We start from the raw sequence: 17,168 nt of genomic DNA, 5'->3' as shown, positions 1-17,168 counted from the left end.
TGATGTGGGGAGGATTGCATCCTGATGTTATTCTAGTTGTCTGCTCCCTGTTGCTGTGGGAACAGTTTGCTACTGATAACAAATACTTCATTTTCTTAAGACTGCTTTTAAACAATATAGGAAAATGTCACTCTTTTTTGAGACTAAATCTGAGACACATTTCCAGTTTTACCCTTTCTCAAAGTTTTCATCTTAAAGCAGAAGGTTATTTTTTACACAGATCAGAGGACATTATGAAAAAAGTTGTTGACTATTCGTTTCAAGTGGCAGCAGTGTTGTGACTCACCCTTTTCATGGGCATCATTCCCTACATTCATAATGGATTTTGAAAATTGGAACAGGCTTCTGCCAACAAATGAAATATTAATGAAATGTAGGGTTGCATAATATAACTTTTGCATAATGTAATTTTTCCCAGAAAATGAAATGATCACCTGCTAAAAAATATACTGAGGAAATGCTTTATAGTCTTATTTTGCTGTGAGCCAAAAGGTATTTTTTTTGGTGAGAGATTGAATGTTTGCATTGGCATATTTATTATTTACAGAGCCTCTGCAGCTTTGATGCATCAGATGAAACTCCTGAAGGTGTATGACATGGTTTATCACAATGACTGCTGCATTAACTGTAATCAGTTTATCATACTTTTCAGTATGAAACAGATCAGATTTATTGAAAAGTGTAGAGTGCACAAGCAAAGAACGGAGGATGCTGAGGATAGTGGAAACTCAGGAATTCATCAGCACACATAAGTAAATATTTTCTGACTAATTACCTGGAAATTTTCTCCCAGATAGCAGAGAGAGATGCTTGACTGGTCTACAAAAGTTGTTAATCAATTGATCAATCAATTAATCAGTCAGTCAAATGCTCCCTATAGTATGGACTAAATTTAGTATGTCCTTGGTTACTGCCTGATAACCCAAGTGACAGCACAAACCTTTTGTTCCCTTTCTCATGCTTCTCCAACCCAAGGCTGTAAGTAGGGATTCAGATCAAGGCCTTTAGCAACAACTTGGGGAAAACAACTGGCATTTCTACAGTCAAAGTAAGGGTAATAAATAATAATAAAACCCATTAATCTTCTTTTCCATTAGTGGCAATGTCAGATAAACCTGCTTAGAGACTCTTGAGAAATGTTACATGGATGATTTATTGTGTGTGTAGTTTTAGATGTACCTGTAATTTTGAAACATGGTACCTCTATAGATTCATCAAATGATAGAGTAGAATAGCAGAAGAATTACAGCACCATATAATGGGCAATTTCAGTATATCTCTTTGGCTGATTTCACAGCCTTTTCAGTTAGTGCTGGCTGTGTTGGGTGGATATGAACATCATTTGCTGCAAAGGGTGGCAGAAGACTTTGTGGCATTCAGTTCCTTTACTCCTTTCTTCTTGCTTTTTAACTTTGGCATATGACTATTTGTAAAAAATAAAATAGTAAGAAGTTTTTTTGCCTGCTCTCCATCACAGGTGCACACATTAGTTATGGTTTTACAAACTTTTTAAGATAGTGGGGATTCATTTTAATGATGTATGAGAAGAAATGCTTACCCTGTATTGAAGAGCAGGTTAATAATGAATGAACTCTAAACTTTCCTGTCTTATATAGGTTAAATATCCCTGTTGATTTAAAAATGCAAAATGCTCTTTGCTGGAGGATGACTGTTCTTCAAGCTCTCTGTAAAAGCATTGCTGTACCTGACATCAGCTGCATTTGTTTGAGAGAGGACTCAGCTACTCTTTTATTCTGCTTGAAATTCACTGCGCAAAACTATAATGTGATTGAGCAATGAGCTGTAGAATACCCGCAGGCAGGGTGCAGGCACCTGATAGCAGGATGACTCAACTCTCCATCCCCCCACTCTGGCATTCAGTTGTATTTGCCTTATGTTTGACTAAGAAATAATTTGCTAGATTCTAGACAAATGCACTTTCCTAACACTGTATGTTTCACTTAAAGCTTTAAGATACATTTATATATCATGGTGATTTGCTTAGATCTACACTGTGATTGTGCTTTGGTAATAATTTTTAAATTATAGAATGCAAGGCAATTGAGAAAGAACACACAAAAGTGATTTAAAGGCTGACTTTTTAAAAAGAGAGCTATTAAACAGGTTACTCACAACCATGAGTCACTTGAATTGAGTCACACTTACTTTCTTGGTAGCTATAGATTATGTTTTTCCTGTTTCTCCACGCAGCTATGAGTAATGCTGTATTGAGAATTATTACTGCTTTGGAGAATGGTTTTTCCCTACTCTGTGAGATGCCCTGTCTGAATGCATTTTTGTATTGGGCAGTTTACAATGCCATTATTTGGCCTCCTCTTTAAAAACCCTTGAGTGTCTGGTTGTGTAAGACAAGCAACGAAATATGTACCTAGTGTTGAGTTGAGTAGACAAGCAAATAAGGGACCTCACTGTCAATCCATTATTTGCACCATTTCTGTGAGGCTTAATGGGAAATATTAATAGTCATTCTGGTTTACATTAGCTCTTTTGCCACCTACTGTGGCAGACACATGAGCTTTGGTGTAGTTATGCGTAATGGAGATGATCTGTGGGGAACAGACCAAAAAGAATGTGTGTGTGTGTTGGGGAGGATGGGAGGCGAAATATGTCCTGAGATAGTAACTGGGTGGGTGCTTCAATAACTGTTGAAGCTGGGTTTCGATGTGTTGGGTTTTTTTTCCTTCTATATTTGTAGTGAGCGTGCATCAACACAGCTGTAGTGTTAGGCATAATCCCAGAGCCTTTACAACCATCATTCCAGACACAAAATTAGCATAATATATATTGGCCAAATGTTTTCAGCTTGGTGGCTACCTAAAATTAGTCTGAAACTGTGTAGGTTTGGGAGCCTGGATTTGGGTTAGAAAATGTGGGCTGTACTTCTCAAGCATCAGCAAAGAGAGGGAAGATACGGTAGCACTGAATATTCCTGAATATGCCTACATTTAGACTGAAATATTCAGTGCTCGTTTTTAATAAGTACTGTCAGAATTTTTGTTTATATAAAGGCAAGATGTCATTTTGTAATCTTTACAGAAAAAAAGTGGATATTACAGTCACGATTTGAAGGATTATTTATTATTTTTCACTGGCTCTGCCTCGGAGTATTTTTCTAAAGACTGATTCTCTCCAAAAATGGATCGCTCACCTAGAAATAAAACTCTCTTACATGACTGGTATCCTGCTGACTGGGGCTGCATGACTGCTAGATGAAAAAATATTAAAATTAGAATGAAAATGTCTTTCTTATTTTTACTTCTTTGCTGAATAATGTAAAACCCAAACCAATTTTCTCCATTTTATCAAAGAGGTCAGGGGACAAACAATTTGAGTTAGAAAATGTGATGATGTCATGAAGCACTCAATGTGCTTTACAACAAAGCATTTAAATGCCTCAAAAGGGAAAAGTAATTTTCACTGCCTTTTTGTAACAAAACTATTGCAGTAGATAGCAAAGTGGTAAAGCTGCTTCCTGCATAATTGTCTTTCCCATATGCTTCTGCTTTCTTTGAGCAGATCTATACAGGAAATACTTGAGTCACAAATAGTTTTTATTGGGACCAAACTTATGTGAAAAGAGGTCATTTGTTCAGTGTCATCAGCTGTTGTAAAATTGTGCAAGGTCAACCCAGAGAAAATTCTTGCTTTCAAATCCTTTTTGAGCCTTAAACGTTGTTGCTAATCTGAGATGAGAACACATTGAAACAAATAACCAACTGAAAAAGAACATGAAATGCATTTTTATAACTGAAGGGCCGACTGCTGTCCTCTGTGTGTTCTACAGTAGCTTACTGAACTAATTCCGGAGATCTTCATGAGACAATCTAAGAATGAAAAGACAGCTCTTTTGCAAAGTCTCATTAAGTGAGATTTGTCTTGCTCCTTGGAAGAGGACCTCCCCTTAGGAGTTAGAAAGAGCTGCAAAGCTTGGCCCCATGAAAATCATGGGCTGTTTTAAGGACTTTTCTGCGGTGCCATAGGCAGTAGATCACCTGGGATCTGGCTATGTTAGAACTCAGATCTTGGTATTTGGGACAAGAAAGTCCATTACTTAAGAAATGGAGATGTCCCAGTGGCCGTGGTACAGGGCATATCTGCAGACATGCTTTAGCTTGGTGCTATCTCAGGATATTTCTTGCACAGCGAGGGAACCGAGCCAGCTCACAAGATAAAAGGGCGCACACAAGCAGTACGCAGTGCGGCAGGAGAATAAAAAGCCAAGAGTACAGATGGTGTGTGGTTACATGGATATTTCCTTGGCTTTGTAAAGAAATCACATCCTGTGTTCCCTGTGTTGCAGTGCTTGCTACAGGTCTATCTCTTCCCCAAACGACCATTATACAAAATAAAATGCTTTTAAGTAATGAAAAGGTACATTCGAACATGTGTATAAGACATCTCTGTGCCATTTATTTATATTTTCTTTAGGGTTCTGGTTTTATGCCACAAAATTGAATATTATATAATGAAACTGTATGATTTAATTTCTGTAGAGTGTTGTGTCCTATCCTGGCTGTTTTACTGTGTTGAATGCCATAACATAGTCTGCTAAGAATGTACATTTGGGTGAAATAGAATTTCCTCTATTTTTCCTTCAATCTAAAAGAAAAAAGAAAAATATTTTGCTTACTGAGAAAAACAAAACAAAATTTGTTTTGAGTTAATAATTTTCTCAAACTTTGGAAGAACAAACTTTTATCTGTGCTGAGGAGTGATGCATTGTCCTTTCGGTAAGTTAAAATAGCAGGTGGTAGGACACTAGTACAGATCATGAGCCTGGATGGAAATAGAAGCCAAATAGAGGAGACTACTTGCTATGAGAAGAAATTCAAACAGCAAGGGAGAAGCTGAGAAGGAGTTGACCACTGACTGTGGCTGTTAATATTGTCTTATTCACGGCATTTCTGTGAAATACAAGTGCGGGGGAATATGTCATAAGCGATAAGACTTTTCTGATGTCATTGGATCATGATATTGGAAAAGAAAGATCTGAATCAGTGGTTTTCAAATGTCATTGACTATACATTATATTGAATAGAAATTCAGAAAATCAACTTGGAAAAGAAAAAGGTAGGATTCATTACCATGCATTTTTTGTGATGGAAATGAGAACTGGCCACTGGAGCTTCATTAACTCCCACAAAAATAGAAAAGCTTACGCCCAGAAGTAAAGGGACCTCTCCCAGCTGCCCATCACTACTGTCTTTTACATTGTGATTGTTTGCTAATGTTATTTGCTGTATTTATTCTGGAGATTTTTCTTGCCTTCCTATTATGTCCTCCTAGACCAGTTTCATTTATTTGCTAACCACATTCTTTTCTATCTTTTTTTCTTGTCTAAAATTGCTTGATATGTGGACAGCTTTTTCTCTCTATGAGAGTTCAGGTAGCTGGGAAAAAATATTATGTTGAACTGAGAGTCAGAAATCAGTTAACTAAGTACAGTTCTTGTTAGGCTTTTACCATGGCTTGGGGCGCTCCAGAGGGGCCTGTGAGAAGTTGGGTCTGTCTGGGTTTTATAGTTATGTGATGCATGCAGCAAGTTCAGAAAAGGACATGTAAATAAACATATTATATCAATTTTGACTTAATGACATCTGCTGCTCTTCTGGCTTTACTAGCCCCTGAAATCGATAAACACTCAGCAAAGGAGTGACAGGATTTGTTTGTATAAAGATAGTGACTGCAGTGAAAGGGGTTACAAAGCTCTCTGTGGATCCCGTGTGTTGTACAGTTGTATCATCTGGTGTGTACAGACAGAGATTCCTTGTTTTTTTTTCAGATGTAAGAAGCAATGTTATCTTTAGTTTTTTAGACATTCCAAATGTGCAGTGTAATGCGGTGTAAAGCTAAGTCCACTCCTAAACATCTGTGTGTTACTGCCCACATTTTCTATTGTTTCCAAATGAGGAGGAGTTCAGGTTATTTATGATGGTACAAGAATCTTAAGTTATAGTTTAAATTACTGTAACTGCATTGGTTACTATTCTCTTTCTGAATTTTAGTAATCACTCTAAGTGTCACACAAACAATAGTGGTTATTCATATTCTCTGAATATGATCTGAATTCATAAATAGAAAGTAGTTTGTGTTGAAGTTAAGTGGCATATAATGGTGTAGTTTTACCTTTCATATCTCTGATTAGTTTATACATTAATACTTCATAATCTGGCTGTACTGGTTAGATTTTCCTGCAGTGCAACAAAAAATGGAAAGTAAGAAGCAAGCTATGAAAAATAAATATTCAAGGACTTAGGGGATCTGTCTGGCTTTATACCCAAAAAAGTATTCAGGCACATCAGATCCAAGGGATCAGTCCTGCTGGGCTGTCAATACTGTGGGCAACGTCCTCAGGTGGTGTGAGCCAGCATAGCTTTGCACGGACCCGCGGTGCAGCTGCCCAGCCCTCTGAGAGCAGCCTGTTGGTGTTTCCTCCTTGTAGTCAGAGCACAGAAATACACAAACACGTTTTGTAAACTAGACAGATGCTTAGAGGGGATTTGCTGTGAATGTTTTTCATGTTACCTGAAATGTTACTCAGATATCAATAGGACTAATTAGTGGTTGTTGTGCAGTGCATAGTATATGCTTGAGTAAAAGGCCAGGTGCTCTTCGAGAACATATAATTCCTGATAATGGAAGTCTTTGATAATGCTAACTAAAGAGGTGTTGCCTATGTCACCGAGAATAAGCTCTGACTTTAGGCAGCAATTGCTGTAAGTTACGTGATTTCTGCATGGGTATAGATCTGTTTTATATTATTCTGGCTTCTGTGCCGCTGGGAAGATGAAACTACAGGCGAAGCAAGGTAGTACGTACTACTCTGATAGTAACATGGAGGACAGAGAGCAAGGTTTGCAAAGTACCTCATGAGTAAGTATACTACTACAGACAGATGTGGCAAAAGACAAATGCTGAAGCCTCTCAGGTTTATGGTTCTGTGAATAGATGTTTGGAAGAAACATAAATGTGGTTATATACATATGCATGCGTGCGTGTGTGTGTATATGCACACAGGTTATGTGATTAGGTTCCAAGGTGGTGAGGAAGAGTTCTGAAAAGAGAGAAAACTGGGGAAAAAAACCTATCTTCTTTCTTGTTTAGTCTTTGCTTTCAGAAAATAGATTACCCAGCACAATCAGCATTGCTGCAGATGTCAACAGTCATCTCCCCGAAAAACAGCCAAGAATCATGAGGATACCTTCATATATACCTTGCATATGTCTTTCTTGTGTTGGGGCTTAGCAAAACCCAAATTGTGTGACTCGACTTTTTTGAATGTGTGAGCAGCTCTTTACTTGCTTTTCCATTTACTTTCAAATATTCAAATTTTTGAGAATGTGGTTTAGCTTAAGTTCACTTTTCCATTTAATTTTGTGTTTGAAAATGCTAGGAAAGCTATACATTTAAGCCTTATTTTGGCATTCTTACTCATAAATTACAGTTTGGCCTCTACCTACATGGTCATGTTCACATTGTTCAGCGAGATCCTGCACTCTCATAAAGAAAAGGAAAGGAAATTCTTGAATGTTTGACAGTGCAATCTGTTCCTGGCTGACTGCCTAGTTCTCTGCAGTTCTCTTCAGAAGAAGAAACACAAAGTATGGAACTCCTTAATTTGGGCTTTCCTTAATTTTGGCTTTCCTTAATTTTGATGTTCACAAGGTGCTAATTCCTCTTAATAACTTTACTATATATAATACTAATTAATGCTGTTAAAGTTTTCAATTGGTTTTAGTAGGCCTCTAAAATAATCAGCCTGGGAGTGTAGAGGAGGAATGTGACCCTGCAGCATTTCTGCACTGTTAGATAGCTCAGAAAAAAAAGAGGGAACACTGTTTTAGAAACCTATCACCACCAATACAAAACAAAAATCCCCTATTGCTGCCTTTATCTAAACACATTCTCCACACATCCAGAGAAGTATTATTTTTTACAATGTATTTGACTTTATTTGTCTCTTTTCCTACTGTGACAAACAAAATCAACATCATGAGCTTGCAGACACGTCAGGCAGCTAAATTAATTCAGAGAGGTCATTCTTGCAACCTAGATGTTTTCTTAAGTAGTGGTAAAGATCAAGGCTTCTTAAATAAGAACTACACTTCAGTGATCTGTTGAAGCATTCTGGGTACCCCAGTAGAAATGGGAGTGTATGTATATGTGTGCATGAATTTTTTGCCATCTTGCAATGCTCAGAGGAAAAACTGGTTTTGAATCAGTGCTGTGTTGAGTCTAGCCTGACGCGTGTAAACCTGCTGGAAATAGGTTTGTCATCTGTGGCAGTATTACATTATCTGCAGTGAATGACTACAGTCAAACAAGTTTTAGTGCCTATAATAGCTCAGTCACCAGCATGAATTTGACTGGTACAGTTGAGTTTATTGTGCAGCCTAGTGCATTTTGAATGATGGTTCTTGGACGTCTCTACAGAGATTTTCAGCAGAGCTGATGGGACTTCAAAAAGCAGCTAGTTCTTGAATAACAAAATTAGAGGCACAGTTCTGTATTTCCAGTGTAGCACACTTACACAAGTCAGCAGACCTATAGGAGATAGGCTTGTGTTAATTAACCAGGGCACCAGTAGCCATGTAGCCTTCCAGCAGGGAGCTCAGTGTGGGTGCCCTGCCCCAGGGCGTACCCCTGTTCTTGGGAGGTTTCCCCCTTGGCAGGCTTAGAGCTTGATCAGCTCTGTGCACCTGAGCTACAGAAATGTAACCCAACTGATGGGGCTGAAATGGTTCACAAATCAGAATTTCCAGTCTGCACAAAATTGTGCATTTCTGAGGTATTTTTCCCTTCAAAAGAGCAGGGATTTGACTGATGTATGGCTGTGCCTTTTGAGCTCCAGGGTAGATGAACTTGGGTGTACTATGGGAGTGTGCATGGGATTCAGAGGCCTGCTGCTTAGAACACTCGAGTAAGGAAGTATATGCAGTTTGCTCACTGGAATACCTTCAGAAAATATAAACCCAAAGGTCTCTGCAGTTGCACAAAGCTTTATCCAACCCAACATATATACACCTTATGGAAGTGCCCTGGTTTGGGTTACGACAACTATGCCTCTGCTTACGTTCAACTCAAGCCTTTGCCCACATGCACTTGTCTGTGCATTTTAAGACACACAGTGAGATCAGCTGAATGCTTTTTCCCCCCAGGTTCATTCATTCAGATGATGTACTAATTAGGTCACTGAAAAAATCAAAGATACAGAAACTGGATTGAGCGCTCCCCAACTGGCTAATGGATTTAATTGCTGTATTTTAGTTGAATTTGTCTTAAGATGTTTTCTGATGTCTCTGAGAACGTCACTCATAAAAAGGCAGACTGCATGTCCAGAAAGCAAGTCAGTGAACACATGAATATTTTGAGCCTCAGAGTGTAGCATTCAGTATTTATCACTACAGGAAGGAGGCGTGTGACTTCTCTCTCACATGGCAGCTCCTTGGTTAGCGCCTTACTGATTGGAAAATGGCAAAAGTATCCTGCAGGATCACTTTTGAAGAAAGGGCAAGGCACTGGAATGATTCACTGTGATTAACACTTCACTGCAGAATGATCCCTGCTCTTATCCCGTACGAAATCCCTGTATGTTGGAAGAGAACAGACTTGCTGAAGGCAGAGATGAGTTTCTGTGGTCTCTCCACTTGTTTTCTGCCTGAATAAAAATGTTTTATCACAAGTGTGATCTCAGAAGTAGCAGTGTGACCTAACAAGCAAGCATATTTCATCTGCTCCTTGGTGGACTTGAATGTATTTTGCCCATGTGAGCATATGCTGTGTATGCATACAGGTGGGAGTGAAACGATCTCCTTGTTGGTATGATTTGAGAGGGAGATGAAGGACTGTTGGAACACTTCAGGTTATTGCTACTTGGCAGCAACACGCATACTCCAAGGCAAACAAATTTGCTCAATATTTTTATGAGTCTCTGAGCTCAGCTGGTTCTGGCAGGGGTGACTTGGCTTCATCCAGAGAGGCAGTAGGGGGGACATCACTCCAACTTTGCTTTTATTTGGGTAATAGAACATGAGCAACTTCTTCCTAGAGCTGGAGGGAGTCGCCTTGGACTCCTCGTCATGCACAGCACTTCATGCCACGTCTGTCATGTCCCTCTACAGTGTCTGGTGAAGCTCCTTTGGAAGGCCTAGTCATAGTGCAAAATATAATTGCTTCAGATGCAGCAATTTCAGCACAAGAACTTTGGACTCTGTGGAATACTAGATAATAATGAAGAAAATAGTCTTGTGATAAATGTTAATCACACCCCATAGGACTGCACTGAATTTGTCATTAAATAGTAGATATTAAACGCAGAAATACTAACTTTCCCAGAACCTCAGAGAGTTCAGAGTTCTTTGTAAACAGGTAATTCTCCCTCTAAACATACACTTTTATTTCCCAATACAAATTCTTCATTATTCTGTAGTTAAGGCTGAAAGGTCTCATCATTCACCTGAGTCAGAAATGCCCTTAAGAGAGCACAGTCATTTACTGAGATGAACAAATTTTGGAAATTGAGGTGAAGGTTTTGTTCTGCAGGTGAAACCAAGCTGCAATGAAGTTTGCAGGGGTGTGTGTGGGTGCGTGTGTGTGTTTGTGACTATTTACACAACTGCAGCTCAGCCAGCTTCGCTATTCCTCCTTTCTTTTTTTCTGGCCTTTTGATCTTTATTGTTGCAAACTCCTCTGTTCTCCTGAAGCCAGAACTACTTCTGCCTACTTTTGTCTCACTACCTTTCTCTTCTTTTGCAGTCTTCTGCAACAAGACCATACTGTCTTTGTAAAGAATTCACTACCTGATATGTGTTTAAAGTGCCAACTACTGCTGTTCTGAGATTATGAAGGTATTATTTATATTGAGCAGTTGCGTATTACATGCAAAACTGAGCTGAGTGATTCACATTTCAGTCTTCCTCCTGACCTAGCAGTAATTCTTTTGATGATACCAACCAAATAAAGAATGCCTATTTGTCAGCCATGAATAAGCAATATATTTGTCAAATTTTTAGAAGTGAATAGCAACATATTTTTGAATCCTGGTATCTCCAGAATACATGTAGACGTTTGCTTTAGAGTTGTCTGACATTTTTCTTGTCAGCTGAGAGCTGGCATGTGATATTTGTGTTGGCTAGATCAACATTTGGCAAAAGAGGGTAAGAACAAAACTGGGTATGAAATGGGAAGCTTTTTAACAGAGAAAAGTGTCTTTCCATAGATATGATATTGCAAACATATGAAACACTTGAAATGTTCAGCATAAATAAGGAAATACTGATTCAAAAGCCTTATTTTCAGAATTTCAAAAAGGTGTATTTTAATGACTTCAAAGTATAAAATCCTTAAAAATATATCTGCTACTGAATGGTGAAATGCGAATTTTACTTCATGTACAGGTGTAGCATCATTTTCATTTGGACTTCAGGATGATGAGAGACCTGGCACTTGTGAATTTGGTGTTGAAATATATTTGGCACTGAGAATTTCAGTATGCTGAAGAGTGATGTTTTATGGCATTACATACTTAATTGGCTTTAATGTCATTATTGAAAATGGGGAGGTAACACCAGCGTTATATTTTCCTTGCACCTGGGGCTTATTGAGAACTGGAGGTGCTAGTTCGACCATCTTTGGTTCTCCCTTGTAAACCAGGGGAAGGCCAGTGGCTCTTTGCCAGCTCTGGTCTCACCCAGAGCACACGGATAGGAAGTAAGTGAAGGGAAATGGGGTCAGCAGACAGGCCCAAGCCAGCATTGTTGGTGAAATAAAGTTTTGCCACTAAAGAGAAATTAAATCCTTCTGGGAGGAAAAGAAAAGAAGTAAAGTTATTGTCAGCCTACTATAGTTGTTCCACTAAGAGCAGGATGGCTTCGTCTATACGATGGGGGGATTAGCTCTGAAACAGAATGCTGGGTTTGGTTGGCCTTTATTTTCATGTATTTAATAACATTATTCTGTTTTACATTAAACTTGTTTTTTATTGAATGATTTCACAACCTTGCAAGAAGAGACTATCCAAGCAACACCTTTAAAACAAATGGAGTTTGTGAGTGACCTGGAAGAAATGTAAAATGCCTTGCTAGAAGAGATATAATGACAGCTATATAGCACTGAGGTTCAGACAAACAACAGAAAACCTATGGCATTTCAAACTTGATCTCAGTCCAAAGCAAACTGATCTTCAATCATATTCTGTTAGGAGTAATAGCAACAAAGCTCTGCAGTATTTTTGCACAAGGCATGAATTAGCAGTGAACTTTTGCATGTAGAAATGGAGAAGTTATGTTTACAAGAGCATTCTGTGTTTGTTCCCCTTCTTGTGTGGGTGTCTGTAGAGGAGTGTGGATAAATACTCAGTCTCTCTTTAAGCTCTACACTAGCCAAGCTGTGATACTTATCAATGTAATTTTGTGACAAAAAATTGTGAACCTAGCCTAACCATTAAAAATCAAGAGCCAAGCCCCTAAACATTCTGAAATACATTTATTAAAAATGGTATCAGATTTCTTTTTTTTTAATGACCCTCTACTTTTTGAGCATATAAATTGAGGTTTTTATTGTCACAACAGCTAGAAGCATACCTTCTGTTCTGGTGCTCTCCTGCATACAGAAGAACAATAAATAAATTTCCATTTGTATGGTCAGACCCAAGAAACTGGAAAAAGGAGGAGAAAAAATTGGAAATTTTAGGTCTAAGGCAAGATTTAAATGCTAATCATTGAAATCAGCTTTTCTGTTCACCCTTCTCTTACAAAACCTGCAAATCTGTAGGGCAGAATTCCCTATAGACTGGGTGTGATATTCTGATCTCCAGGTAATTTGTGCCATTATATAAATTGACATACATATATATATATACACAGATATGGGAAAGAAAATAGTAAAATAGTGTGTGCAAGCAGGTAGGAAGGCTGAGAAGGGGTGCGGATAATTTACATTGTTAGTGCTGTTGGTGAGAGAAGGGAAATGGTCATGGCTGTGGCTCCCGGATGCTGCTGCTGCCTGGGGAATGTGTGTCAGCACCACGCAGTGGCACAGGAGGAGGACACTGCGCCTCTTCATCCCTGCTCCGCTGAGGCTGTCGTCTTTGAGGTGCCATTGTCACAAACAGGAGTGCTCATACCGTGCTGTTGTCTGCATTGCCTCTCCTCCCCCACCCAGACAACAAAAAAATCCCAGTTCTGGTATGTAGCAGTGAGACTGTTTTTTTTTCCTGCTACTATAAGATTTCAGGATGATCCAAGAGTGTATTTACTGGATTTGAGAGGTGTCGTTCGAGGGGGAATTCCACTGCTGCCTCAAAACCAGCAGTTCACAGTATCCTCAGCTGACCCTACTGCATGTATTACATCAGGTCTGAAACATTTTGTTGCGGGAGTACAGCAGCCTATTCCTTTCATAGAAATGGTTTCATCTATTGCTTGCTGTTAGGTTAATAACCTTTTGCTACTTGAACCGTCCTTTCTGCCTGATTATTTTTTCCCCACTTCCCCTGAGGTTTGGCCATGAGCTGAGGGTGTAAGAGACCACTAAACAAAAAGAGAAAAACCTCCAGAGACCTTAGCTGAGCAACCCTATTTAAGTAATAAAAACAACTGTGTTTGAGGAGCCAGTTACATAGAGCAAACGTTTAAAGGACAGAATGCCAAATACTTGTTTGTAAACCTAAGCCTTTATTAGCAGCATTGTTACAGTTAGAAAATGATCCCTCTCTGAGCCTCACAGGCTACCTGCATCTCTGTATTCATTCCAAACGCTGCTGGATGTGCCTTGTGAGTGTTGTAGGACTAATCCCTCTGGTTCCTTGATTATGAGCATGTGCAGAGCAGCTGAAGGTACGGTCGTGCATGTAGAGCTAACACACAGAGACTTGCCTTGCAATGCCATGTCTGTGCATGTGTTCCTACAACCAAGAAGGATACAGGGAGTCTGCCTGCCTTGCTGACTTATCTGATGTTTTCTTGTTTCTGTTTCAGCATTCAGGATAATTCCTTCAACAGGACAGCTTTAGCAGAGTAAGTGAACACCTTAAAGATATTCTTATTTTTAAATAAGAATGATGAGTTTAGTTACTGTAGGGAAAAATTGTAAGTAGTGTGAGAGATGTCCCATGCTTTCTGTCATATATTTTGATTCAGTTTTCTGTATTCTAAATATACTACTGACTGTATGGGAAGGATTGCATGAAACAGCTGTCTGTACATGCTCTGGGACCATTTGGCAGTGAAATACTTTTCTGCGAGAATATACGTTTGACGCACACCACGCATGTTTAAATGCATGATTTTAAGTGTAGGATAAATCTCCTGTGAAAATATTGCTCATTTCTTGTACTGATGATGTTGACAAACACAAATATGTCAGTTTTCTAAGAACACATGGTCTAAACTTCCTCCAAGCATTATTAGAAAAAAAAATATTTGCAAGTGTTTTGAAAAAAATAGCTCTATGTTATTTAGACAGGCCAAGTACCATCTACATCATTTCTTTGTAATCAATTCCATAAACTCATTAAAAGGCCTTTCATATACATCATGATCATGAGGATATGTTGGGCTTTTTTGTTGTTATTTTACAGAGAAGAGAGAACATTAGAAAGTTAGAAAGGCAAAGGCTTTATGAACTATTACAAATGACATGGTCTTTCTTTTATTTCAGTCTAAACCACTTCAGTTTTGGTGTGCTCTACGTTATTATTTTGTATGCTTTGGATTATTTCAAAAGCTTTTAGGGAAGATTCTTCAGCAGTAATGTGCCAAGCAGTTTCTCGGGAAGGAAATGATTTATAGATTTGTTTGTGTGTTAGGCGAGTTTTGCACTGCTAAAATGCACATAATTTTAAAAAGCCCTAGATGGACAGTGAGCTGTTTGCGCAAGTGCTGTGGGGACACGACACGTTCTGAAAGCAGGCCAAGTTGTAATCATCTGAGCCATCCCTAAGTGTTGTCAAAAACACTACAGGAAAAGTAACATTTCATAGAGATCTAAATAAATTCCCTCTCATACGTTGCTTTGCTTTATTTGCTTACATTTGCTTTATTTAATATTTTAACTAGTCGTGCTTTTCATGTAACTGTGACAGATATGGAAAGATTTAACAGAAGTGAATAAATCATCAAGTAATTTTTTCGTTATTTTCCTATGTCCCTATTAGTTAAGTGATGAATTATGTTCTGTAAAATTCTGGGATGCTCACAGAAGAACAACCAGCTTACAGACAGTATATTTTTCATACTTTTCTTTTTTTTCTTTCCTCCTTCCCTGTTGTCTGTCACTAAGTACATCCATTGCTTCCCATAGAAATTCCCCTGGAATGACCCGGTGCCTGCTTCACCCTTGAGGTTTCTGGGACTGGAAGGTTCTGGCTGGTCACTGTGGTGCTTCGTGTGCCCATGAGGGCAGGGACCAGGCTGGTGCAGGAGCTGCTGCCTCCTGCCAGCACTGCCCTGCCTGGGGAAGCCAGAGGTGCCTGAAAGGGGATCTCCCTTGTTTTAGCTGTTGTTGGTTTTGTTTCAGGAACTTTAACTTTTAATCTTGTCTTCCCAAACACAGAAGTAGAAACATGCTTTTAGAAAACAAAGCAAGCAAACAATGACATCTGAAAAGCATTGACCAAATGAACAGACTTGGTTTCCAGAGTTGATTTCCCTAAATCCTGTTTAGGTCCTCCCCACAAAGCCTCTCTTTGAGAACTGCTGGGGATGCATGATTCTTACTGATTTCAGCACTAGTTGTTTGTGCTGGCCATATTGGAAAATAGGTCACTTTTATTTAGCAGAATAAAGAGAGAGCTTGCCATGTAACTTTAGACATCCCCATTTGACAATTTCTCTCTTTACTTGTGGCAAAGGCAAAATTAGGGCTTCCTGAATGGTATAAAATCAGTGATACAATACTTCCAGGAACATTTTTTCAGACATTTTTTCAGACAAGGCAAGTGCCTGGGGCTGCTAAGCTTCCAGCAAGCCATGCGTGCAGCCTGGTTTAGAAGTAGTTCATGTGAACATCTTAAAGGTCAAGTCAGCAAAAGGGAGCAGCTTTCAAGTGGTACTGAAATGGCTGCTATGAAAAGGTGAAAATAGGAGAAAGTTAAAAAAGCTAATCCCATTAAACCAGAGATCCTTGGACAAAACATAAAGAGGCAATTCTATAAGGAGTCAGAGCAGCATTCCATCTAGACTGGGATTCCATCTCTGACCCAGCTCTGGCCTGTGCCATAAGATCAGTAGTGGTTGTACTTACTTTATAGAGACATGCCCATCAGTCAGTAGTTAGATTGAGCACTGAAGGAAAAGGATTCATATCACTGGTTTTGTCCAAATACATACTTCTTGCACAATATAAGCTTCAGCCCATGTGGATTTGGGACTTAAAGCTGTTCTGGTGTATTCTGGTGTTTTAGGGATGAGTGACATATTACTACAGTTTTTGGGTTGCTGTGAACTCTCTCTACTATGTGGCCACAAGCTTTCACAAAATGTAGAAAACTCTGGAATATCCCTATATCTGTTAAATATAGCTAAAGTCAAACAAGATTTACAGGTTACTGGTGAGAGGAGCATGTGTGTGTCTGTTGATATGTGCAGACAAGTGATGTGAACACATAAGCTGTAATTCTTAAGCTCAGGTAAAATTACTCTGTCCTTTAATGATGGGTATTTGCATTGTATCATGAATTCATCTTTTCAAAGGTCTTGTTATGGTCTTAGCTTCAAGCACTGTCTTGTGTGAGTGAGCCTCCTTGGTTAATATTAATTCTTACAAAGAGAAAAATTTATAGTAATAATTTCAGAGTGTGTTGTTTCTGAAATTGCTCACAGTCTTTTTATTACATGATGGACATGGTCTTCTCTGATTCATTATTGTTTATCTTTCCTATCTACTATTATTTGGTTATTCAAATACATTTTGTCATGTTCACTTATGTTGTTTTTAAGTTCTGTCTTGTTTTATGACTTTTAGCAGTTTCTGAATGTCAATTTAGGATGTGTACTTCTCAAGATCACATTGTTACAGCCAGCTCAGGGAAAACAACCCTCGGGGTACTTCCCAAGTTTAGGAGTGTGCACACAGGTATGCACACATACACTTGGCTGGTGGACCTGTGCTCAGTCATCCATTTTCTCCCCAGAGACTGTTCCCAGTAG

The 17,168-nt window shown here is 38.8% G+C and overlaps 1 protein-coding gene across 21 annotated transcripts in view; it reads left to right on the top strand.

Annotated features, from left to right (window-relative positions):
- Positions 1 to 17,168, top strand: part of FAM13C (family with sequence similarity 13 member C) — a 131,074-nt gene that overhangs the window by 65,425 nt on the left and 48,481 nt on the right. For 12 of the 21 annotated variants that reach the window (XM_021283510.2, XM_021283292.2, XM_021283265.2 and 9 more), the window contains one exon: positions 13,998 to 14,036. The exons of 2 other annotated variants lie outside the window; for them this stretch is intronic. In XM_021283510.2, the coding sequence (XP_021139185.2) occupies positions 13,998 to 14,036 (39 nt within the window). 7 more of the 21 variants (XM_021283543.2, XM_065067811.1, XM_065067810.1 and 4 more) reach the window with 4 other exon arrangements.

This window comes from Columba livia, chromosome 6 (assembly GCF_036013475.1).
Source record: "Columba livia isolate bColLiv1 breed racing homer chromosome 6, bColLiv1.pat.W.v2, whole genome shotgun sequence".
NCBI classification, from domain to species: domain Eukaryota; kingdom Metazoa; phylum Chordata; class Aves; order Columbiformes; family Columbidae; genus Columba; species Columba livia.
Note: the sequence above shows the minus strand (reverse complement) of the source record. Positions and strands in the feature narration are given on the sequence as shown.